Genomic DNA, 26,522 nt, shown 5'->3' with positions numbered 1-26,522 from the left:
CCCCGTCCGCTTCCCCTCTCCCCTCCCCCCCCTCCGCGCGTCCTCCGGCCAAGATGTCTGACATGGAGGATGATTTCATGTGCGATGATGAGGAGGACTACGACCTGGTGAGAAGCAGGGGAAGGGGGGGGGGAGGAAGGCCGTGCCCCCCCCCACAGGAGGAGGCAGAGCCGGTGGGGAGGGGGGAGGACTCGCCTCCCTTCCTTCTTGGCGCCCCATACCCCCTTCTGGGGGGGGGGTCTGAAGGGACAGGACCGAGGCTCCCTGTTATGGGGTGGGAAGTGGGGCAAGGTTGGGGAGGGGGGAAGGGTTTGCGGGTGACACTCCCCCCTCCTGTACCTCTTACCCTCCCTCCTCTACCTCTTACCCCCCTCCATACACACGCTCTGCCCCCCATAAGTGGGAAGTGTGGCAAGGTTGGGGAGGGGGGAAGGGTTTGCTGGTGACTCTTACCCCCCTCCTCTACCCCTTACCCCCTCCTCTACCTCTTACCCCCCTCCATACACACGCTCTGCCCCCATAAGTGGGAAGTGGGGCAAGGTTGGGGAGGGGGGAAGGGTTTGCTGGTGACTCTTACCCCCCTCCTCTACCTCTTACCCCCCTCCTCTACCTCTTACCCCCCTCCATACACACGCTCTGCCCCCCATAAGTGGGAAGTGGGGCAAGGTTGGGGAGGGGGGAAGGGTTTGCTGGTGACTCTTACCCCACTCCTCTACCTCTTACCCCCTCCTCTACCTCTTACCCCCCTCCATACACATGCTCTGCCCCCCATAAGTGGGAAGTGGGGCAAGGTTGGGGAGGGGGGGAGGGTTTGCTGGTGACTCTTACCCCCCTCCTCTACCTCTTACCCCCCTCCTCTACCTCTTACCCCCCTCCATACGCACGCTCTGCCCCCCATAAGTGGGAAGTGGGGCAAGGTTGGGGAGGGGGGAAGGGTTTGCTGGTGACTCTTACCCCCCTCCTCTACCTCTTACCCCCCTCCATACACACGCTCTGCCCCCCATAAGTGGGAAGTGGGGCAAGGTTGGGGAGGGGGGAAGGGTTTGCTGGTGACTCTTACCCCCCTCCATACACACGCTCTGCCCCCCATAAGTGGGAAATGGGGCAAGGTTGGGGAGGGGGGAAGGGTTTGCTGGTGACTCTTACCCCCCTTCTCTACCCCTTACCCCCTCCTCTACCTCTTACCCCCCTCCATACACACGCTCTGCCCCCATAAGTGGGAAGTGGGGCAAGGTTGGGGAGGGGGGAAGGGTTTGCTGGTGACTCTTACCCCCCTCCTCTATCTCTTACCCCCCTCCATACACACGCTCTGCCCCCATAAGTGGGAAGTGGGGCAAGGTTGGGGAGGGGGGAAGGGTTTGCTGATGACTCTTACCCCCCTCCTCTACCTCTTACCCCCCTCCTCTACCTCTTACCCCCCTCCATACACACGCTCTGCCCCCCATAAGTGGGAAGTTTTGTGAAAAAATACTTCCTTTTATCTGTTTTGAATCTCAAAACAAGGTTGGGGCAAGGTTGGGGAGGGGGAAGGGTTTGCGGGTGACACTCCCCCCCTCCTCTACCTCTTACCCCCCTCCTCTACCTCTTACCCCCCTCCATACACACGCTCTGCCCCCATAAGTGGGAAGTGGGGCAAGGTTGGGGAGGGGGAAGGGTTTGCGGGTGACACTCCCCCCCTCTACCTCTTACCCCCCTCACCTCTTACCCCCCTCCTCTACCTCTTTACCCCCCCTCCATACACACGCTCTGCCCCCATTAGTAGGCCATTTCCCTGGCCCAGCAAGTCTAAGGTCTTGCTGAATAAGGAAGACTTTGGGCTCCAGGAACTCGTGAGGTTCTGACTACTGTTATTGTTTTTTCAAGCCTTTTGCGGGGTGGGGGGATCAGACCCTTGAATTTTGTTCAATTGACATAATATTTGAATAAGGAAGACTTTGGGCTCCAGGAGCTTGTGAGGTTCTGACTACTGGTTTTATTTTTTTCAAACCTTTTTAAAAATTTGGGATAGGGTATGTTATCTAATGAATTACCATAGTATTTGTACCACTGTGGCAATGTGTTAGGGAAAGTAAGATTGGGAAGACCCCAAGTTCACATCCCTCCTTGCCATGAAATTTCGTGGTTAACCTCAAGTCAGTCATTCTCTCTCAGTCTAACCTACCTCACAGGGCTGTTGGAAGGATAATATAGAAGTGAGGAGTACTATGTCTGCTGCCTGAGCTTCTTGAAAGAAGTGTGGAATAAAAATGCAATAAATAAATGTACGCAATAAATTTATGATCTTTGCAGATGAAAGTAGAGTTACTTTTTAAAACATATATATTGTGTGGTTTGTCTTTCTAGGTGATGGAATTCATGCTCTGTCTGGTAGAAATTTTGTGTAGGCTGAAATCCTAAATGCACTTGCTTGAGAGTTAGCCCACTGAATTAGATGGTGCTTGCTTCCATGTCAATATGCCTAGGATCATATGTGTGTATGTAAAGTGCCGTCAAGTTGCAGCCGACTTGAACACATTAAGCTGCCTTATCAGACCCTTGGTCCATTGAAGTCAGTATTGTCTACTCAGACCGGCAGTGGCTCTCCAGGGTCTCAGGCAGGGGTCTTTCACATCACCTACTCACCCAGTCCCTACTCACCCAGTCCCTGGAGATGCTGGGGATTGAACCTGGGACCTTCTGCATGCCAAGCAGAGGCTCTACCACTGAGCCACGGCCCCTCCCCATAGGCAACCCCATAGGGTTTTCAAGACAGGACACTAACAGAGGTCGTTTGCCATTCCCTGCCTGTGCATAGCGACCCTGGTATTCTTTGGTGGTCTCCCATCCAAGTACTAGCAGGGCAGATCCTGCTTAGCTTCTGAGATCTGACGAGATCGGGCTAGCCTAGGCCTTCCAGGTCAGGGCAGGGTCCTATTATACCAAGAAATAAATTCAAATTTGGTTTGTCCTGCTTTTATCTCTTGCAGTGAAATGACAGATACATTTATCAGCAAAGGAATACTTATGCTTCAATAAAGTTGTTAGCCTTCAAGGTTCCACAAGACCTTGTTGTCTAAAAGCTCTTCTCTTCTTCTTCTCTCCCCCCCTCCCCCTTAACAACTTATGTATACAAAGGCAGGCACTGTTTCATTTCCATACCTTCCTAATGTTTGTTGATCATTTCGTTGCAAGCTGATACTGTCTCTTTCAGAATAGACTTTAATGGGCTTTTGGGGCCTGTTACAAAGAAGCCATAAGCGCGGGCTCATGTTAAAGCACTTGTTTATTGATTTGGAAAAAAAAGAAATACCAGCTTATATTGGACACCGGAAAAAAGATACCATAAGTTGAATATAATGTCCTGATCCAAGCTGTGCGAAAGGGTATAGAGCTGAATGTGTTTTAGGAAGAGGCCACAGCTCAGTGATAGCATGTATACTTTCCATTTACAGGGTCCCAGGTTCAGCCTCTGGCAACTCTCATGAAAAAGTGCTTATGTTGCAGTGCTGGGAAATGTGTGATGTTGTGGATAAGAGCGGTGGTTTGGAGTGGTGGAGTCTGATCTGGAGAACCTGGTTTGATTCCCTGCCTTCCTCCACATGAGCGGCGGAGGCTAATCTGGTGAACCGGGTTGGTTTCCCCACTCCTCCACATGGAGCCAGCTGGGTGACCTTGGGCAAGTCACAGCTCTGTTAGAGCTCTCTCCGTCCCACCTACCTCACAGGGTGTCTGTTGTGGGGAAGGGAAGGTGGTTGTAAGCCGGTTTGATTCTCCCTTAAGTGATAGAGAAAGTCGGCATATAAAAACCAAGTCGTCTTCTTTACCCAAGACCATGGAAACCTGCTGCCAGTTAAAGTAGATGGCATTGGTCTAGATGAACTGGCAGTCTTACTTTATATAAGGCGGTTTATTTGCATTACTATATAAAATAAGATCCCCATATTCTTTCAGCTGGCAATATAGTTTTCCAGTAGTATGTTTACAGCGTTGTGATGTTTAAAAAATATTGTCGTGGCTGTTTTTCTAAACTGTTTTGTGTCTATTGCATTGATTGTACAACTTTTGGTACTTTGGTGGCATGTAGTAGAGCCTCTGTTCAGAATCAAGGAAGTATGAGGAAGTCGTCCTGTGACTGTAAAATGCATCTTCACATGTCTGGAGCCCCGTGTGAATAACTGGAATTTTAGGACTGGCTACAGTATAACTTTTGCTTATATAGTCTAGCACAGTGGTTCCCAAACCTTTCGGGCCACTGCCCCCTTGGTTCCACAAACTCAACCCCAGCGCCTCCCTACCCTACTCTATAAAAAGCATTATTCAAAATAGGGGTTTACATGACTCCCTAAAGAAGATAATAACAATAACATTTCAAAACAGTAACAATTAATTGCACATATATTCAAAGTCAAATTAAAACTTTTTAGTTGAAATTTATTCCACAAAACTGATGAACTTGATCCAGTGATCCCAGCTCTTCAAACTCTGGGGGGAAATTCTGATAGTTTTCACCAAATTTGCCAGCATGGTGCCGTAGCTTGATCTATTGTAAATTAGTGAACAACACAGCTGAAGGGTCCCACCTCTAGCGCCCCCTGCTTCCCCCTTTCCTCTTAGTGCCCCCCCCTAGGTAATCCCTCTTCCCCCCCAGGGGGTGGTACTTCCCACTTTGGGAACCACTGGCCTAGCTGTTTACCAGGTTCTTGTGACTCTAAAGACGTGTACCACTTGCTTGGCTCTGTCTGAAATTAACTTGTAGCATTACTCTTTTATATTATTGCGATAGTTCTTTTTAAAAAATGACAAAAAAAAAAGTTAAACGAGATCTGTCCCGAGATTGTGTTTGGAGAAAACAAGACTTATTTCAATGATAAAACAAACTGAGCTATGGCTATCTTCTAATTTGGATATATTCAGAGGGGGCAAAATGGAAAATTTGTACTGGATGTGGTAGAACTGTGGTTTGATTTGCTGTAAAGCAGCTTTATATGTTCATGTAACTTTATTTCTAGTACCAAGCCTAGCCACATTATCACTTAGTGTGGAGGCACAATTGTCCTTCAGGGTCTATCACAATCTGGAAGGTTTCATGCCTTCTTGAACCCGCAGTGCAGTCCTAAGCAGAGTTACGCTGTTCTAAATCTATTGAGGTCAATGGGTTTAGAAGTGTGTAACAGTTTGGGATTGCACTGCATCATGGTCCAGCATTATGGGGACCTAGCATGGTGCAGTGGTTAAGAGTGGTGGTTTGGAGCGGTGGACTCTAATCTGGAGAACCGGGTTTGATTCCCCACTTCTCCACATGAGCGGCGGACACTAATCTGGTGAACCAGGTTGGTTTCCCCTCTCCTTCACATGAAGCCAGCTGGGTGACCTTGGGCTAGTCACAGTTCTCTTAAAGCTCTCTTAGCCCCACTCACCTCACAGGGTGTCTGATGTGGGGAGGGGAAGGGAAGGTGATTGTAAGCCGGTTTGATTCTTCCTTAAGTGGTAGAGAAAGTCGGCGTATAAAAACCAACTCTTCTTCCAGTGCCAGCTAAACACACTCCCACACCAGGTGGGAGAAATACCTCAATTTGCCTTCCAAATTTGTAGTTGAAAAGAGGCTGTTTTGAGATCAAATTCTTGGATCAAGTGATACTCAGTGGCCACATGTGGCTCTGTGATAGGCTGCCTTATGGCTCTTCTGAGGGCCTTGTGGTTTGCAGGTGGTCCCCACCTTGGAACAGCCAATGCTGGAAGGACTGGAGAATGGGTAAGCTGCAGGCCTTCTTGAGCTGAGGTCCCATGCTAGGTAAGGATGGTGGCAACAACTCTGCTCCCAGGCAGCTGCTGGGAAGAGATAGTAAAACTGCCACCACCTCCGCCATGGCAGCCATCCAGGAAAAGAAGAAACCTGGCCGCAGTAGGGTGGTGATGGTTTTACTCCCTTTTTTCCGCAACTAGCTTGCTCTCTTCTGAGCTGCTGTGCTTTATGCTGGGGAGACAGCAAGAACGCAGGGTGAGGGGGAAGTAAAGAGGGCACAGGATTCTTGCAGAGAGAGGCTTCACGATGCTGCTGGCTGGCTCAGAGTTGGCAGAGTTAAGTACCTAATTCTGTTGTTTTTAGGGTGAAGTTCCCCCCCTTTTGTTGTTAATGTGACTCAGAGTAGGCTCCTGCTGTGGGAAGCTTGAGCACCCTTTGCTTCCTTCCCTGTCTCTTGTCTCTGTTCGTGGCATGAGGCGGAGTAGGCTTGGCCGTCTTGTTCTCACCTAAGCTGTGGGCACTGTGCCAGGAAGCACACAAGAAGGAAGGGCCGTAGCTCAGTGGTAGAGCATCTGCTTGGCATGCAGAAGGTCCCAGGTTCAATCCCCGGCATCTCCAGTTAAAGGGAACTAGGGAAGTAGGGTGTGTGAAAGGCCCCTGCCTGAGACCCTAGAGAGCCGCTGCCGGTCTGAGTAGACAGTACTGACTTTGATGGACCAAGGGTCTGATTTCAGTAGAAGGCAGTTTCATGTGTTCAACAAGGGAAGTAAAGGACATATGGGTTCAGCAGTGGTGAGAAAGGGTAACACTACCTGATCAGAGGTGTGTGTACACTCACTTTCTCAAAAGATAATATTAATAGTTATGTCTTATATTAATGTATGTGTGTGTTTGGTGAGATGGTACACAGGGCTCTTTTGTTGTATGGCAATTGCTAACGTGGCTCTCTACAAGCTGCAGACTGATCCTAGATCACGATGGGTCCTACATCACTATGGGTAGCCGTGTTAGTCTATCCATAGCAGTAGAGCGAGAGTCCAGTAGCACCTTAAAGACTAACAAAATTTCTGGCAGGGTCTGAGCTTTCGTGAGTCACAGTCGTGAAGAAGTGAGCTGTGGCTCACGAAAGCTCACACCCTACCAGAAATTTTGTTAGTCTTTAAGGTGGTACCGGACTCTTGCTCTTTTCTGCTGACCTAGACTATTCAGGCTAAGTAGCACCTTGCTGTTTAAATCCTTATTGAAGCTCAGTATAAACAATGGAAGTATTAGACATGTATCTCTACAGCTGACTTCTCAGCAGCAGATGCTCCTGGCTTAAATAACCACCTTAACAGCAGTGGTTAAATATGATTTAAGTATATTTTCTTTTATCAGGAGGACTGAAAAATACAAACTTCTGCTTGACAAGTGCAGTTCACCACCTCCGCCACCCCGTTTTATATATTTTGAAGCCATCATTAGCTATTCACTGTGATGATTAAATGGAACCTCCATATGCAGAGGCAGTATGCCTCTGGAAAACAGTTGTTTGTTCATGCTTGGCTTCTCAGCTTCCAGAGGCACCTGCTTGGCCTGTATTGGAAGCAGAAAGCTGGACCATGGTCTGATTTTAAAATAAAAGCAGTTCTAACATTCTTACAAAACTAGTAGGCAAGATCCAAGCTCCTGGTCTGTTTTATCATTCTCGCAGTTTGCTCTAGCCTATAATTGTGTTACTCAGATTGCTCAAGTCAACTCTAAAACAAAATAGAAGCCAGTAAAAAGCTGAGCTTTCACTGTTTTGCTCACTGAGTCTGTCTTCTCCTAACTTGCTGCAAAGATGGTGATATCATTCAGAAAGACAGCAACACAACAACATAAAATGCATAATTTATAACTTATATAAAGTATGAAATGGCAGATGAATAGCCAATGGCTGTTAAAACTAGGGAAAGGAAATTGGAAATAATTGGGAATAACTTAACTTAGCATATAAAATTAAAAAGGGCAAGAGTCCAGTAGCACCTTAAAGACTAACAAAAATATTTTCTGGTAGGGTATGAGCTTTCGTGAGCCACAGCTCACTTCTTCAGATGAAATTACAATGTTTTAAATTACAAATATAAAATTACAATGTTTTAAATGTTAATGGGATTGAAAAGTTATCAATGCCTTAGTTTTCTATAAACAAAATTGCAAATATACTCAATGCTTAAGAAGAAGAGCTGGTTTTTATATGCCGACTTTCTCTACCACTTAAGGGAGACTCAAACCGGCTTACAATCACCTTCCCTCCCCACAATAGACACCCTGTGAGGTAGGTGGGGCTGAGAGAGTGTGACTAGCCCAAGGTCACCCAGCTGGCTTTGTGTGTAGGAGTGGGGAAACAAATCCAGTTCACCAGATTAGCCTCCGCCGCACATGTGGAGGAGTGGGGAATCAAACCCAGTTCTCCAGATCAGAGTCCACTGCTCCAAACCACCGCTCTTAACCACTACACCATGCTGCAAGCCGATGCACCCTATGCTACCATAGCCCATTTACCTTAATTTTTGCTACCTGAAAAGTAGAAAAAATACTAGTTAAACAGAAAACACAAGCATTGTTTTAAATAACATAAAAATATCTTATTTGGCCAGAAAAAAGGGTCACACAAAGGGCCACCAGTAATAATATCTGCACAGCTAGTAGTTCCAGGCAGATGCTGTCTTTTTCCTTCTGTGGCTGCTGTTTAGAGAGAGCTCAGTTCTCAATGAAACTTTCAGAGTTTTCTACTAAGGCTTTGGTTCAGTTTCTGTCCCACCTCCTTCTGATCTTTTTCCCCTTCAGCAAGGTAGGGCAATAAGCCACTTGATCCCCAGTCTGTAGGTTTATGTGTCGCAGTGGTTTGAAGGGAGAGGGGAAAAGGTTAACCACAAAAGAAAAGTCAGGTCAAAAGGGCCACAGAGGCAATGAAAATTGCATGCTGCCCTCATGAAGATCAGGTATCCTACTAGATGCAGAAGTGCAACTTGTATTTAAGAAGAGCTGGTTTTTATATTCTGACATTTTCTACCACTTAAGGGAGAATCAAACCGGCTTACAATCGCCTTCCTTTCCCCTCCCCACAACAGACACCCTGTGAGGTTGGTGGGGCTGAGAGAGCTGTGACTAGCCCAAGGTCACCCAGCTGGCCTTATGTGGAGGAGTGGGGAAACCAACCTGGTTCACCAGATTAGCGTCCACCGCTCATGTGGAAGAGTGGGGAATCAAACCCAGTTCTCCAGATCAGACTCCACCGCCATGTTAGTCTATATGTTGCTGTATACATCTGTATACGTCTACAGTATGCTCACCTTGTCATTAAAAGCATTGCACTCATCCTAAAAGAGAAAATATTTCATAGGAGATTTTTTTTTTAGTACTCCCCAAAATTTCCAGTTTTTCCATCAGAAAAAATTGGTGGAAAAAAGGCTTTGGGAAAAAACTGTTTCCTCCCCGAATTGTTCCGATCCCCCCCCCCCCAGGCCTTCATATTGCTAGGCAAGACTTGCATTAAGTTAGCAATATATTCTAAGTTGACCAGTGCAGCTTTTTTGAACCAAAGTAAATTTGCTGAGTAGTGTCAAGGATAAAAAGGAAGGATAAATGGAGTTGTGTTAAGGATAAACATGAAAAGGATAAGATGTGTTATAGACGATAGTCAGTTAAAAAAAGTGATGGACTTGTGTTCTTTTAGAATGTGTTGTGTTGTTTCTCGTAAGGGGGCAATTGAGCAAGGGTACCACTTAAACGTGGAGGGGGGGAATCCATGCTCCTCTTTCTTTTTCCACCAACAACACAACATTACATCAGTTAATGCACAATCCGTATTGCGCCTCAGTGAGATAAGCAAGCTATAATGTAGATAAATTAATGTTACCATTGTGTGCTTTTGTGTCTATGTGTGTGCATTTGATGACTGGAATGAATTCTTATGTATCAGGCTGAAAATGCCTGCCTCGATTAGTCCATATCTTCATAAGCCCCTAACTTGGTGATAATAACTTAATCCAACGAATCCTCCATTTTTGTTTACATGATAATGAAAGTAAAGCTTAGGGGTTGTCTTCTGGGAGAAGCAAGGCTGTTACGCTCAGAGAGAGAGAAACAGACTCTTGCTAACACAAACAGGATTTCTAGACCGAGAGGGTAACAAAAAGGATGTGCCCCAGCAACCAAGCGAAGCTATAAATGCTGCACCACTGGGCCTCTTTATGTTTTTAGCATGCATTAGTAACTTCCAACGCACAGTCACTGATCCGAAGAAACTGAAGTCGCGCTCTCTCTCTGTCTCTCTGGCACCTATCGCTTGACCATTTTTCAAGCCGCAAGCAAAATGACTGTCAGGGAGGCTGGTAAGTGGCGGTATTGTATATCAACAGCAGAGATCATGTAGCACTTTTAAAACAACAACAAGCAAATAGTTCCCCTCCCTCCTTGTGACTTACATTTCCTGTGCGTCTGCAGGCTCTGGCCCTAGCATCTTAATGTTACAAATAGGGGCTTAATCTGTTCGAGACATGGGGGTGGGGAGGTGGGCAGAACGATGTAAATGTGAAATTAATTTTGGTCTGTTTTAGGATAACATGTACACTTGGTGGGTTCCGGCCCCCCTGTTCTGTCTTCTTGACCAACTGCTTTACTGGTTTGATCCTTCAGTCTGACGTGTGTTTTTCCACCCGTCATAAAATACAGGAATACTCTGAAGACAGTAACTCGGAACCGAATGTAGATTTGGAGAATCAGTACTACAACTCTAAAGCGCTGAAGGAGGATGACCCCAAAGCAGCGCTCAGCAGCTTCCAGAAGGTTCTAAACTTTGTCTTTTCTCGGTGCATGTATTCCGTTAAGAGTTTTCTCATTTTATTGGGCTCGTGCTGCCCGAATGCTGGGCCATTGGCCGGCCCTAGTTGGGGAATTACCCCTCACCCCATTTTAGTTTCTGGGTTGGCGGCGTTATTTCAGCCCCAGTGTTTTAGCATTGTTAGCACCAACCCAGAGCTTCGAAGCGGGTTTCTGAACTGTGGCCTGAGCCATCTAGAGTTAGCATAAATTTCAGTGAATATTAACCATTGTTAGCTCCAAAACTAAGAGGCAGGGGAAACGTCATGGAAGATGGGGGGAAGGAAGGGAGATCATAGCTCTCTTTCTGTCTCTCTCCCTTGCTCCTGCGCTGTTTGGTTAAGATTGGGAAGTGTTAGGTTTGCACCAAGTACTGATCAGTGAATTACTGTGGTTTTGGTTTTTGATCTTCCTCTTTGTGAAATTTTTTGGAGGTACTACTGTATTTAGTTGGCTCAGATAGGTTGTATGACGTTTCATGATCACCCTTGCCAAATATTAATAATGCTCTGAATACATTTGCTGTTCATAATGAATTTTAAGTTGATAAAAGCACACAGCTCAGCGTTAGCCAAAACAGAACATTTGCAGAAAGGGGAAACTAGTACATAAGAACATAAGAAAGGCCCTGCTGGATCAGACCAAGGCCCATCAAGTCCAGCAGTCTGTTCACACAGTGGCCAACCAGGTGCCTCTAGGAAGCCCACAAGCAAGACGACTGCAGCAGCATCGTCCTGCCTGTGTTCCACAGCACCTAATATATTCGACATGCTCCTCTGATCCTGGAGAGAATAGGTATGCATCATGACTAGTATCCATCATGAGCTAGTAGCCATGAATACCCCTCCATGAACATGTCCACTCCCCTCTTCAAGCCTTCCAAGTTGGCAGCTATCACTACATCCTGGGGCATGGAGTTCCACAATTTAAGTATGCGTTGCGTGAAAAAAATACTTCCTTTTATCTGTTTTGAATCTGTCACCCTCCAGCTTCAGCAGATGACCCTGCGTTCTAGTATTATGAGAGAGGGGAAAAAGCTTCTCCCTATCCACTCTCTCCACACCATGCATAATTTTATAGACCTCTATCATGTCTCCCCTTAGCCGCCGCCTTTCCAAGCTAAACAGCCCTAAGCGTCTTAACCGCTCCCCATAGGACAGTTGCTCTAGTCCCCTAATCATTTTGGTTTCTTATTGTAATGTCCTTTGCGTTTTTAAACATTGAAAATAGTCTTATTTCATAATGTGATTTAGACTGTTCTATGTTTGTTTCAGAATTTTTAAGTCAGTGACTTTGCAGGAACAATTGAAACGTTAGGTTTGACAGAATCTTGGGTTTTTTTATGACAAAGTAATATGACAAAAGTTCTAGAAGCGTCTGTTTATTTTATGTGTGTGTGCAAGATCCATAATACATTTTTTGGAGTGAAAGAGTTCTTCATGGAGATTTATATAATCCTTTGATCATCAACAAGGTAGATCATCCATGATAGCTGCTGGAACGAAAGCATCACAAAACCATTTTCAGGCTATTTAACACGCTGCGGCCTAGCTTTTCAGACATGTCAAGATGTAAAAAAGCAATTCTCTTGTGCTCTCTGATTCTAGGTTTTGGAGCTTGAGGGTGAAAAGGGAGAATGGGGATTCAAAGCATTGAAACAGATGATAAAAATAAATTTCAAGCTGGTAAGATACATTACTCTCTTTACTGTTGCTATTTTTTTAAAAAAATCTGCTAATATTTACTCCAGGCGCACCTCAGATCTGTAATGCTGTATAATGTCACAGTTCTTTGCACAGTTACCCATTCTGAGCTCACTGTAATCAGTGAGTTAAGACTGGAGTAACTAGGGTCGCTATAAGGCAGGACTAACAATTTTGTTAAAGGCTGAATTTGCAACAAGATCCTCCCTACTTGGATGCTGCCAGAACATCGCATTGTCCTTGCTGTTGAGTATGGACAGAACGTCACTAATATTGGTGAATGTTTATCTTCCGCCATTTGAGAGTCAATCTACATTACTTAGTAACTGGGCCAGCCTTTTGGATTTCATCTTTTCCCTGTCAAGGAAATTCCCTGATGCTCAAGTCAGTATTCTTGGAGATTTTAATGCCCGAGTGGGTGACAATAACTTATTCAAAACAGCCAAATTGAGCCCAGATGATGACGATATAATGATCTCCTCCCTTTGGCTTCCTCGGAAGTCAAAGGATCATGTTACATATGGGGCAGGGATCAAGTTTATCGAATTTTGTATTGAGCACTCTTTTACTGTACCGTTGACTGGAGTAACTGCATCGGATTGCACTGTAAATTGTAAATTATGCGTGGAGCGTGTTTTCAACTTTTATAAGTACTAAGTACAGAAGAGCCCCGTGGCACAGAGTGGTAAGCTGCAGTACTGCAGTCAAAAGCTCTGCTCATGACCTGAGTTCGATCCTGACGGAAGTCAGGTTCAGGTACCCTGCTCAAGGTTGACTCAGCCTTCCACCCTTCCTAGGTCGGTAAAATGAGTACCCAGCTTGCTGGGGGTCATGTGTAGATGACTGGGGAAGGCAACAGCAAACCACCTCTTAAAAAAAGTCTGCCTAGTAAACATCAGGATGTGACATCACCCCATGGGTCAGGAATGACCCGGTGCTTGCACCTTTACCTTTAAGTACAGGCAATAGGGTAAATTGTGCCACCAATCTCTACAGCAAAAGAGAATATTTGTATGCTATAAAGGCATGGCCTTCTATAAACTTTTACAATTCAAAAGGAAGCCAGCATAGATTCAACATAACATGAGCAATGTAAATTTGTTAATGCGTTTTTGTATATGTCACGTACTGCAAGCAAGACTTTTACCTTTTGAGTTATTGTTTCTCAATGTCACTGATTAAACTCAACTTCCGCTTTGAAATGCTTCATTATTATGAATTATAAATGCTTGTTATTTCCCACCCCTGACAGACTAACTTTCCTGAAATGATGAACAGATATAAACAACTATTGACCTATATACGGAGTGCAGTTACAAGGAATTATTCTGAAAAGTCCATCAATTCTATTCTCGATTATATCTCCACTTCCAAGCAGGTTAGATTATCCTTTTTGTAAAGTGTTTCTGCCCTCCAAAAAGGAGGGAGATAAAGGTGGTTTATATACAGATATGTCAGAAGGCATATGATAAAACAGTCAAAAAAGCCAATGTTGCGCCTTTTTGAAAAGTAGCCCCATGTCTTTGATGGTGAATGCCTCTGGCATTCAGTGAATAATCTTCCATGGATCAGGCTGCTGTAGAAAGCAGCCAACCTCACAGGATTCTTGTCCTCAGCAAAACGAACTAAGAGAGCTTTGCCGGATTTATAATCTAGAACTGCAAATGCAGAGGGGGGAAAACTTTCTTTTGAATCTTTTAAAGATTCTTGGCCATCTTCTGGGCATGGAGTAGGAGGTCACTGGGGGTGTGGGGGGGGAGGTAGTTGTGAATTTCCTGCATTGTGCAGGGGGTTGGACTAGATGACCATGGTGGTCCCTTCCAACTCTGTGATTCTATGAAAGTTAGCCTGTTAAATGTGAAATTTGTAAGCTCTCTACAGGTTGGTTCTTGTAGGTTATCCGGGCTGTGTAACCGTGGTCTTGGAATTTTCTTTCCTGACGTTTCGCCAGCAACTGTGGCAGGCATCTTCAGAGGATTAACACTGAAGTGTTAATCCTCTGAAGATGCCTGCCACAGTTGCTGGCGAAACGTCAGAAAAGAAAATTCCAAGACCACGGTTACACAGCCTGGATAAAGTACAATTGACATCTGTGTTTACCAGATTTTAAAACTGGGATTGCTTCTAAAAAGTGGATCGCACGAGTTCTTGAGTACGGCCACTGACGAATGTCTGACAGGCAGAGTTTTCTGAGGGTCCAGACGAGCCACATCCCCTCGTCCCCAGCAAACCTGTTCTGGGCAGACCGAAATAAATTACCGGCGTGGCACTAAAAGCTGTAGCCATGTAAGATTGCTGTTTTCTGCTGTCCCAGTTGCAGTGTAGTCTGGGCAGCTGGAATAGGCATGAATATGATGGGAAATTTCACACCCAGTCCTGAACTGGGGAGGAAAGCAAGCTGCAGCAGCTCCCTTAAGTTTGTTTCTAGGCCCGTGTATAATCTCAGAAAAGGCAACTGATTGGGATCCTTCTTGAACAGCAGAATCAAATCGTTGAGGGCACAGGGAGGGGAGACGGTACAACAACTTCACTGTCATTAGAGGGTGGCTGGACCTTGCATGTTTGAGAGAGAGTCTGTGGGGAGAGGCACAGGATTATTCCCAAGAGGAATTAGCCAGGGGGTGTCTTGTTCCGGAACAGAATCCCTTGTATGCCTGGGGAAAGGGGTTTGAAATCTAAATCAAATTGGTCTTGATTTATTATTTTCAAACTGGTCTTGATTTATTATTCGCTAATGTGTTTTTGTATGGCGTTAATAAAGTACATCTTAATGCACATGTTATAATGTATAAATAGTCCTTGCTGATTTTCATCTGAAGTATTAAGTTCAAACTGTTATGTTCATGTTGACTATATTAACAGGTGCAAATTTATTATTTTCAAACTGGTCTTGATTTATTATTCGCTAATATGGCTAATTTGTAATTTTGCTGGTTATATACCGAATAAAGGTTGTCTGTCTGTCTATTCGCTAATGTGTTTTTGTATGACGATAATAATGTACATCTTAATGCACATGTTATAATGTATAGATAGTCCTTGCTGATTTTCATCTTAAAGTATTAAGTTCAAACTGCTATGTTCATGTTGACTATATTAACAGGTGCAAATTTGCTGTTTACAATTATAGAATTCTGATTTTTTATGTCAGATGGATTTGCTTCAGGAATTTTATGAGACAACGCTTGAAGCTCTCAAAGATGCTAAGAATGATAGGTTATGGTTTAAGACAAACACAAAGGTAATGCGGGCTGTATTGGGGTCGGTAATTTTTTTTGCTGAGCTTGCATTTTGACACCCTTAACGTGTTTAAAAACGACCCTGTCCTTTACAGCTCGGCAAACTGTATTTAGAACGAGAAGAGTATGGGAAGCTGCAGAAAATCTTGCGCCAGCTCCACCAGTCGTGTCAGGTAACATGCCGTGCCTCCCCTTCACTAAATGGTTCTTTACTCGTTCAGAAATTCATCAGACACGCGCTTGTATATGGGTGCCACCTCACATGGCTTGTTCAGGATGGACAAGTAGTATAGCACTTGGGATGTCTGTCAGCCACATTTCGGCAGAGGCTGCCAGGATACACGCCTTGGCACACTGACAGCCCGTTCCTGAGCTTGGGGGCCGAATGGGCTTAGGAGGCGCTGTGACCCCTATGCCAGGGTCCATGCCACTCGTGCCATGCAAACTGGTACGGATGCTGGCATAGTGCCGCTTGCGTCAGCCCCCCTGGACTGCCACGGCAAAGTGGCCCTTGGACACCAGCTTGTCCAAGTCCTATGAGGAAAGGTTAAAGGAGCTGGGTATGTTTAGCCTGAAGAGAAGACTAAGAGGAGATACGATAACCATCTTCAAGTACTTGAAGGGCTGTCATATAAAGGAGGGTGTCGAGTTTTTTTCTGTTACCCCAGAAGGTCGGACCAGAACCAATGGGTTGAAATTGAATCAAAAGAGTTTTTGTCTAGACATTAGGAAGAATTTTCTAACAATTAGGGCGGTTCCTCAGTGGAACAGGCTTCCTCGGGAGGTGGTGAGCTCTCCTTCCCTGGAGGTTTTTAAGCAGAGGCTAGATGGCCATCTGTCAGCAATGCTGATTCTATGACTTTAAGCAGATGGTGATGAAATGCCTGTATTATTGTATCAAATCCCAATGACAATCAAACAGCAGGAGGTTGAAGATTCGAAGCCGTTTGTTTATTGGCCAATACTCAAAACACCTGGTGAAAATTGCCCAGAGCGCAGGACAATTCACACCGACATCAAAAGATTGCAAGCACGAATATAGTCTTTGGTAATGGGTGGTACAAAGATGCAATACATAACGTAGAGACCCAAATACCCAATATTAGGGACCCCAGGATTAGCATACCCTATTAGAGAATCGGAGGTGTTGGGGAGAAAGTGGTGATCTAATGCTCACTAATGAGCAGAGAAGACCCACCATTGTCAGGTGCTTCTCTGTTTGATCCTAAATCATTGCTACCCTTATCTTGGACCTTGGTGCCTGCCAAGGCTAACCAAGGAGGTTCCTAGCTGGTTCTTATGAGTGGGAAGCCAGCTTATGAAAACATACTAAGACCATCTATGGATTCTTTAATTAGCTTCTTAACTAAGGAGCAAAACTGGGCCTCTTATACTTGAGGCATGTAACATATGCAAGTGTTTGGTGTAACTATACAAGCCACCTCTAATATGCTGAGTGTGGCATGTTCATGAGTGCAGATATACTTTATTGAGTACAAAGAATATATTTCAAATCAAAGAATACATTTCCAATACATTTCCCATAGCATATAATCATTTCAGGCATTACAATGAGAGGGAAGGCATCTTGGCGATCTTGTGGGCATGTAGTAGGGTCACTGCGGGTATGTTGGGGAGGTAGCTGTAAATGTCCTGCATTGTGTAGGGGGTTGGACTAGATGACCCTGGTGGTCCCTTCCAACTCTTATGATTCTGTGATCTGTGCTGAACTAGTGCATAAGCCATGCTTAATCTTTCTGGCCACTTAGTGGATTTCCCCCCTAAATCTTATTTGAAGTATCAAAATGTCTTGGGGAAGGCCTGACTAATGGCCTGCAGTGAATGTTTCTTGTGATGTTTCAGGATCTAGCAACGTTCATTAACGGTGCCTAGAGAGAAGAGTGTAATTTTTTCCTAACCCGGATTTTACACAGTGCGTGTTTCTCCCTTTCCGTAGACCGACGATGGAGAGGATGACCTTAAAAAGGGCACCCAGCTATTGGAAATATATGCATTGGAAATTCAAATGTATACAGCACAGAAAAATAACAAAAAACTTAAAGCACTATATGAACAATCGTTGCACATCAAGTCTGCTATCCCTCATCCGCTAATCATGGGGGTCATCAGAGGCAAGTAAAACGTCCAGATCTGGGCACTGCAAGCCGTATGATGATAGTTTGGTTAGCTCATCCATGTGACAGCTGTCACAGTGGGTTGCTTTAGTCAATTATTTAATTATGGAGGCGCATTCTTCATCCTTGTGGCATGTCGAAGTTTGCATGATTTGCGTTCGAGAGCGTCTGTGTGGGTGGCAAGGGGGTGTTAGTCGGTTCTTCAAGGGGGACTGCACCACTTTCCTTACCTGCCCTGTTAAACCGGATATTGGTGACGGTTAAATACGTCTGGGTTGTAGGGGTTTTATATTGTTTGTTAATGCATAAAGAAGAGTTGGTTTTTATATGCCAGCTTTCGCTACCACTTAAGGAAGAATCAAACCAGCTTACAATCACCTTTCCTTCCCCTCCCTACAACAGACACCCTGTGAGGTAGGTGGGGCTAAGAGAGCTGTGACTGGTGCAAGGTCACCCAGCAGGCTTCATGTGGAAGAGCAGGGAATCAAACCTGATTCTCCAGATTAGAGTCCACCACTCCTAACCACTACACCACACTGGTAGTTGAGGACAGCTAAGACAGCCATATTTCACATCTTGTCATTTTTAATCAGCATTTATTGATTTGGGATTCCTTGGATATACTTCCTAATGTGGCAATAGGAAATCACCTGTTTTCATATCCGCAAACAAGAAGACGGAACAGACACCAACATGTTTTGTTTTCTAACCATATGGGAAAACATATTCTGTAGACATAACATCCCTGTAATTCAACGTTTTTTACAATGTAGCAATCAGATATTTGCCCCCGGGGGGCAGTGGTGATTTATTTATTTTTTTAAAAGGTTCATACAATAAAATGAACAATTTTAAAAACAGTGCAATCCTAAACAGAGTTAAATCCTAATGAATTTAAAAGGGTTTAACTCTGTTTAGGATTACACTGTTAGAAACACTCTTGTCAGTATTGGTGGCAAATAAAAGGTCACTCCTAGGAATCTAGCCTGTCTGTGTTCCAAAACAGCATAGCTTGGTAAAGGTCCCCTGTGCAAGCACCGGGTCATTCCTGACCCATGGGGTGACATCACATCCCGACGTTTCCTAGGCAGACTTTGTTTACGGGGTGGTTTGCCAGTGCCTTCCCCAGTCATCTTCCCTTTACCCCCAGCAAGCTGGGTACTCATTTTACTGACCTCGGAAGGACGGAAGGCTGAGTCGACCTTGAGCCGACTACCTGAAACCGACTTCCATTGGGATCGAACTCAGGTCGTGAGCAGGGCTTGGACTGCAGTACTGCAGCATACCACTCTGCGCCACGGGGCTCTGTGTAGCTTGGTAAATGAGCTATTTTACTCTGTGGTGGCAACGGCAACTCAATAGCATTTACCTCTGCTTGTTTTTCTTCCAGAATGTGGCGGTAAAATGCACCTAAGAGAAGGTGAATTTGAAAAGGCACACACTGATTTCTTTGAAGCTTTCAAGAACTACGATGAATCAGGGAGTCCTAGAAGAACTACTTGCTTAAAATATTTGGTCTTAGCAAACATGCTGATGAAGTCTGGAATAAATCCGTTTGACTCTCAGGAGGTAATGTTTGCTGTTTCCTTTAAGTATTGTTAGCATAAACATGTTAGTTGGTATCTAAATGTGCTTATTGCAGTTTCTGTCCTTAGGCAAAACCATACAAAAACGATCCAGAGATTCTAGCAATGACAAATTTAGTAAGGTAAGAGTCTCTTTTCCCTAAGGGGCCCAAAGCTATTAGCATGTTGTGTGTAAATTAGTGATTTGTAGTCACAGGCTCAGTTTTTAAAGTTGTTCTTAATGGCGGTCCAAGCACTTTAATAGCCGTTTGAACCTAAGATGTGTATTCTTGGTGAGTGATATCAAGAATGCATCAATGAAGGATTTATACAAACCTTTATACAACTTTATACAGAAGCATGCATTTTTCAGTTAGTTGGATGTTGTATTGTTGGTCTTACCAGTATATAACCCTGTGTAAATGTTTCTCTCTGGCCATTTATGCTTGGTAAATAGCAGCGCGTTCCAATCTGAAGTTCCCCGCATATTTTGTTGAGTTATTCACGCTGAACCGTCATTCAGGAAGTGACTGCGAAGCCAGCGCATACCTGCTCCGCATTTCTTAAGAGCCCTTAACGCGACCTTTTGTATTTGCTCCCCCCCCCCCCGCATTGAAGCATTTACTGAAGGGACCATGAAAAATCACAAGCAGGGCTTAGCTATGCAAGCGACCATTGTCAATGGCTATGCAATCGAAGGAGCAAAGGAGCAGGCGAGTGGGGTGGGGTGGAATTTCCCCTTTCGCATCCAGACCGTGAATAGGCAATTTTAAAGGTCGCATTTAAAAAAAGAGCTTTGAGCAAGCATCAAAATTGACCCTGCATAAATGGCCCCAGTGTGCCAACCATCTAACTTGTCCAGATGTTCTGGATGCATCCTTACATACACAGGTATATGCGCGCGCACACACATTCAGTCTCTTTTCTCCATGCAGATAAATAACCGAGTCACCAAACCATCCTGTACCCAAAGAACCGTGGATAGTTGCGTGTCTCAAGCTCTGAGATCACATTTTTGAGTAATAATGTCTCCATGCCACCTGGCAACCTTGCTTTTAAAAACAGGCAACTTTCAAAAGCAGGTAGTGGTCTGGTAGACATGTCTCCTGGTTCTAAGGGTGTGGTTTAGATCCTACCAAGTGGCCACAAGCCCTTAATCTCGTGGGAAAGAACCTCTTTGGACCCCAGCAGCAGTTTCATTTTTAAAAAATAATATGTTGACTTTCTTTTGCTCCTGAGGGAATGAAGGGGAAATTAGATATTAAACGTATGTGTCTTTGAGTCCCAGAAACCCAAATTGCGCGTCTGATTTATTTTCCAATTGACAAAAATTGTAATTGCGCGCTCTGTCTTGAAGTGCCTACCAGAATAACGACATTACTGAATTTGAGAAGATTCTGAAGACAAATCACAGTAACATCATGGACGATCCCTTCATAAGGGAGCACATTGAAGGTATGGCTCTGAAGTTCTCGAGACCTTAGCACCTCCCGTCCTGAACCACCTCATCACCCGTGTCACCTTTTAAAAAAATGTTTTCTTCAGTATTGGCAGAGTTATGAAAAGGGTAACACGTACCCTTTGTTGGTGTTAAAAAAAGAGAGAGAGACAGATGCCTAAAACAATTTTCCTTAGTTTTTTTTTAAATGTGCTGGCGGGGAGGAGCTGAATCTGTGACCAGGGTACTTACTTTGGGGCTGGATGGGGCAGTGGGAAAGGCAGTTCAGGGAGAGGGCGCCTCCCCAGTTCTCGGAAAGTCAGGAAGCGCAGCTCGGCCTCTAGGTTCAGCAGGGTGTAACGTGTTGGGCCGGCGTCAGCCGTGTAGGGAGTTTGGGCCCCTCGCCGCGGCAACTGTCCCGTATTTCCGTGATCCTGAGTGCTCTCGTTGGAATGAAAGAGAGGTTCTGTCCTGGAGCTTGAAGAACGGAGGAGGGATGGACAGGATTCTTATAAGATTCCCTTAAGACGCTGGGCCAGTCACCGTTGTCTCAGAACTCTCTCAGCCTACACAGAGGCAGGCAATTGAAAACCACTTCTAAACGCCTCTCACCTTGAAAATCCTACAAGGCTGCCGTAAGTCGGCTGCGACTTGGTGGCACTTTCCACCAACACGTGGCTCACAATGTGGAGGAAAGCATGGGACGGGGGGAGAAGGTGAAAGGTAACTTTCCTCTGTTCATGAATCCTCAGGGACGATCCCAAAAGTGCTGGTTCTGCCATTTATGGTTACAGTTGATATGTAGTCGGAACATATAGGGAACTGCGCTAAATTAGTCCAGAGTCTTCCTTGCTCGGTACCCTTGTATCCTTACTAGCAGTATCAAATATTCTTACTAGTATCCTTATGTGGCATTTTTGTTTAAATGATCCTCGAGGTGCTAGGCATTGTGTCTTTTCCTTGGAAAGGTCATCTCTGCAGTGGGCTAGACCAAATTTGCATCTGCTACAAGTTTTTACAAATTTTACCTGCTACAAAAGCTAGTTTGGGGAGGGTGGGGAAGACGACTAATCGCATTATACAAGCACTAAATGCCTCTATAGGAGTACAGTGCATTTACACTTGGAACTAAGCATTTGGCTTATTTCAGGTTTAATGGTTATTCATATAATGACTTCTTGCTTTTCTTTTCTTCCAGAACTTTTGCGAAACATCCGAACACAAGTGCTTATAAAATTAATTAAGCCTTACACAAGAATACATATTCCTTTTATTTCTAAGGTACTTGTAATACTGCCTCCAAAGGGTTTAGTCTCACACCATTTGCCAAACGCATGCACCTTCTTCTCTGGCACCTAAGTGATCTGTGAATCTGTTGCAGGCGCGTAAGAAAAGGGGTATTGGCTGCATAATGCAGCCTCTTAATGAAAAGCAGCGTTCTGGACCTTATGGCTGTAAATATGTGTTTAAACTGTACTTGAAAATCTATGGGCTTAAAATACAAGATGTGCTTGAAAACCCGTACTTCTGGAATCTCAGGAGCCCAGGAGGTGGCTGGAATAGGTTTTCAGGTGTTCCAGGCAAGGTCTCAGTGACTCTTGTTACTCCTTGCCCCTCAAAACCCAGAACGGATTATTCAAAATAAACAATACAGAAAATGTTCAGTTTGCATAATTTATTCTTTTTTGGCACAGCCTTTGGGTTGGTTGTGCACAGAACTTTGTTTTTATATACTTTCTGTACATCGGTTTTAGCTTTAGTAGCCCAAATAAAATTACAATGGAAGGTAACCAGCTCTGCTATATTTAAAACAACCCCACCTTACCTTTCCTTCCAGGCTTCCATGACCCACAGATCTTGAGCAGTTAATGGGGAAGGAATATATTCTTTAAGGAATATATGGTGGAGAAATACTTGGCCACCCCTAGTGTTATACTTGGGTCTCTGCCCACCAGCAAAAACATCCCCACCTTTTCCTTTATTGGAACATAGCCCTACTGTAAGCGTACATAATCCACATTACCTTTTGTGAGCCGACAACTCATGGCACTGGGCTGTAAACGCAATCTCAGCTGCAAGCAGCAAGAGCACTCTTTTTGGCGCGGTTATAACCAAAGTGGCTCCCTCTAAAGATCTTCAGAGATTAATCCTTCTTTTCCTTCCCTTCCCACGAGATTGGCATTGGTATTAGATGTTGTGCGTAGATCATCTTTGTAGGACAACAAACCACTGCCAACGTTGTAATGGCGTTTACTATCTGTTTCTTTCTTCCTTAGGAGTTAAACATAGATGTAGCTGATGTGGAAAGCTTGCTTGTGCAGTGTATACTGGATAAGTGAGTATTTGTTACCTTTCTCACAGCCCTGGACATTTTAAAGGATTTATGTATGGCACAGGGGAAGTAAACAATATATGTATGAAAATACTGTTATAATTAAGTTTATTTACTGATACCAAGTGAGTCACAGCTGTATGATTTGGGTGATGGTGAGCTCAGAAGAAGAGCTATCCATGGCAGTAGTAGCTCTACTCAAGGAAAAAAGAGAGAGGGGTGGGTGGAATGAGACCCAACCTGAGAAACAGAAGCTGGGTACCCAAGGTTGGGTGGAATAAATAAAGAAAATATCATTTATTTACGGCGCTATGTCAGGATAAAAATCATTTTACAATTTTGTTACAACAGCACAATGGCATTTCCTAGGTTGTTTCACCGTAACCACCTATCAGGCGCGTTTCGGCCTGTTTGGCTTTCCTCAGTGGTCAATTGAAACCCATGTAAAACATACACACCTGTTTACAGATATATAACCATATACAGACACCGTATGCTGATATATAAACATATACAGACAATTATATATCAGACCAGGCATGTATGTAGGTTGTATATTTCCAATTGTACAAATATCAGGTTAGATTGTCTAAAGTTGTTATACTGGGCTGTATAGGTCTCCCATATAAGTTGATAATCGCACCCACATTTTATATGGGTTTTCAAGGCAAGAGACTGTACAGAGGTGGCGTGCCATTGCCTGCCTCCGCACGGGCTGAAAGAGTTCTGAGAGAACTGTGACTGGCCCATGGTCGACCAGCAGGCTTCGTGTGGAGGAGCAGAGAATTGAACCCTGTTCTCCAGATTTGAGACAACTGCTCTTAACAACTATACCATGCTGCCCAAGCACACACAGTCTATAAAACAGAGCCTTCCCTGTAAGATGTTGGTAACTCTTCTACGGACAGGTTAGATTTGTATAGCAAACTACACCTTGGAACACTCCTGGGAGTGGCTCCACAGTTTACAGAAACTCTTAATCTCTTGTATAAATTAATCATCCCAATCTAGCTAAAATACTCAAGGAAGGCCATAACTTTAAAAAACGATATATACTTCCTGATAAGAGTTCTACAAGATAAGGACGGTAATAAACTATTACCTAACAAGTTCCCATAATCCTAACCAGATGTTTGTATAATTGGAAATAAACTGTACAACCTACATACATGCCTGGTATGATATATAATTGTCTGTATATGTTTATATATCTGTAAATATGTGTGTATGTTTTACATGGGTACCAGCTGACCACTAAGGATGGTTACAGTGTTAGCTCTACACCAACATTAATGCTATAACCATGGTTAACAAAACCAGAGCTTGCAACACTCCAGTCAATCAATATCAATGTCAACCTTTTTTTTTCATTCATTTTATTTATTATGGTCAAAGACCAGCTTACATAGTTTTTTTTTCATAAATAGTTAAAATAATGTCTAAAATTTGATTAGCTGAAAGAAGAATTCAATAATAACGGCTCTTAATAAAATAGTCTATTTATCACTTGGAACATTATGACATATTCTGCCTTATTGTACATACTCTAGCACAAAATCTCGCAACCTGGCAGGTAATGTCATTCACAATCATCTAGTAAAAGAGTAGTATAACTCTCTAAGAGCCTCGTGGCACAGAGTGGTAAAGCTGCAGTACTGCAGTCCAAACTCTGCTCACGACCTGAGTTCGATCCCAATGGAAGTTGGTTTCAGGTAGCTGGCTCAAGGTTGATTCAGCCTTCCATCCTTCTGAGGTCGGTAAAATGAGGACCCAGCATGCTAGGGGTAAAGGGAAGATGACTGGGGAAGGCACTGGCAAACCACCCCGTAAACAAAAGTCTGTCTAGAAAACGCCAGGTTGTGACGTCACCCCATGGGTCAGGAATGACCCGGTGCTTGCACAGGGGACTACCTTTACAACTGTCTCTAGCTCTGTCTGGGAAGCTAGCCAAAATTGGATTGATAAGGATATTGCGAATATCTTGATAAAATGAACAGTATAAAAGAACATGTTCCCCTGTTTTCACCATTCCAGATTGACAAGGACAGAGGTGAAATTCATAAGGGATACTGGCATATCTGCCTTCAAGAAGAACAGATGGGAGGGCATTAAAACGGGCCAAAGTAAAGGCCCTCCGATGCTTAGGATAATGTAAAACATAAAGATAATTTGCAGGAGCCAGAATGGCATAGGAATTACAGTTACAACCATTAAAAATAGTTGTATCCAGATAAAATGCAGTTTATATGTAAATAAAATAAGCCAATCATAACAACTATCAAATAGGTTTACCCTTGGTTCCTCGAATCCTCATAGCAGCTAAAAGAAACTTTGCTACCTCCTCTGCAATACAGGGGCGTTCACACTCTACTCTAGTCATCCTATGTGTGGTTAGTGTTAATGTTGGTGCAGTGGTAACGCTGCACAGTGGTTAGCTCTGAAAAAGGAAAGGGGGGTTATGAATAGGAAGGGGGGGAGGAAGGCTCAGATGAATCCACACACGTCCTCCAATTATGTTGGAAGGCAGCATTCCTAAAGCTAAGTGGGTCTGGGTCTGGATAACAGCCCTCTTAAGAATCCTGTATTCAAATCCTGCCGTTTCGTGTGTTAAGAAAAGTAGCATATAAAAGTGATAAATCCAGGGTGTTCCCACAGTAAGGAGATCAAAGAGCACCCCGATGGGTAAACCTTCCTCTTCCCTTCCCTCTCCTTTCCTGTCAAGTCCACACTAAACCTTTTTTGTTTGTTTATATGACACCCACTCACAACAGTTTTGTATCTTCTTTTAAAATTTTAGCACTATTCATGGCCGAATCGATCAAGTTAATCAACTCCTTGAGCTGGATCATCAGAAAAGGGGTGGAGCACGGTATACCGCTTTAGATAAATGGACCAACCAACTAAATTCTCTCAACCAGGCTGTAGTCAGTAAACTGGCTTAAAAAAACCGAGAACAGGTGATGGCGAAAACGTACTTAAGGAGACAACAGCGCAGTGATGTAAAACCTTTAAAAAAAATACCGGGAATGGCAAAACTACTGTCGGTTGGTGTGCCCTGAAATTATTTGGAGTTAATGGCAGAAGTGCTTTTTTGATCAGCTGGTTTGTGTTTTGCTGCTGCTGCATTTATCCCAAGAAAAAAAAATCAGCTTTAATCTCCAGAAGAAAACCAAAATGCCGCGGGATTTATGCTGTGTTTGACACCTGGCCCTCAACGTGCAGCATCCTAATAACCTATCAAGGGGCGACTAATGACTGGAGAAAAAGGTTTTCATTTGTCATGAATTTTAAATACACTGACACGTTCCTGTTGGTTAAATTTAAACATTACTTTACCTGCAGAAAAATCTCACACACACAAAAAATAACCTGCAATAACTTGAAATGCATACCCCCTTTTGAACACTTCCCCCCCTTTTTTCTCATGTATAAATCGAAACGTTTGCTGCATTTCGCAAAAATGTCAATTCTCCAAAAAATGTGTCCGTATATTTCTGTACCTGCAGTGTAGTAAAGGTTTAGAAGAAACCCCGTAATTATGGT

General features: G+C 44.1%; 1 protein-coding gene across 2 annotated transcripts; it reads left to right on the top strand.

The window, feature by feature from the left end:
- On the top strand, positions 1-25,931 carry COPS2 (COP9 signalosome subunit 2). 2 transcript variants are annotated; one of them, XM_056865875.1, is made up of 13 exons: positions 1-107; positions 10,421-10,534; positions 12,175-12,252; positions 13,523-13,648; positions 15,422-15,511; positions 15,605-15,682; positions 17,467-17,641; positions 19,035-19,213; positions 19,300-19,352; positions 20,567-20,664; positions 21,846-21,928; positions 22,924-22,982; positions 25,777-25,931. In XM_056865875.1, exons 1-13 carry the CDS (start codon positions 54-56, stop codon positions 25,919-25,921), a joined length of 1,332 nt encoding a protein of 443 aa, XP_056721853.1. In that variant the 5' UTR covers positions 1-53; the 3' UTR covers positions 25,922-25,931. The 2 variants fall into 2 exon arrangements, with proteins under 2 accessions (XP_056721853.1, XP_056721852.1); XM_056865874.1 differs by having other exon boundaries at positions 15,401-15,511.
- Positions 25,932-26,522: the final 591 nt, after the last annotated feature.

The sequence above is a fragment of the Euleptes europaea genome, chromosome 20 (assembly GCF_029931775.1).
Source record: "Euleptes europaea isolate rEulEur1 chromosome 20, rEulEur1.hap1, whole genome shotgun sequence".
Classification (NCBI taxonomy): domain Eukaryota; kingdom Metazoa; phylum Chordata; class Lepidosauria; order Squamata; family Sphaerodactylidae; genus Euleptes; species Euleptes europaea.
The sequence above is the reverse complement of the archived record's forward strand: the minus strand, read 5'-3'. Positions and strand labels throughout refer to the sequence as shown.

Excerpts from the sequence above, each read along its gene's own strand:
- COPS2 (XM_056865874.1), top strand. The coding sequence starts at position 54 with ATGTCTGACATGGAGGATGATTTCATGTGCGATGATGAGGAGGACTAC. Across the intron at positions 17,642-19,034 it reads AATCATGGGGGTCATCAGAG|AATGTGGCGGTAAAATGCAC; the intron begins GCAAGTAAAACG and ends TTTTTCTTCCAG. Across the intron at positions 19,353-20,566 it reads GCAATGACAAATTTAGTAAG|TGCCTACCAGAATAACGACA; the intron begins GTAAGAGTCTCT and ends TCTGTCTTGAAG.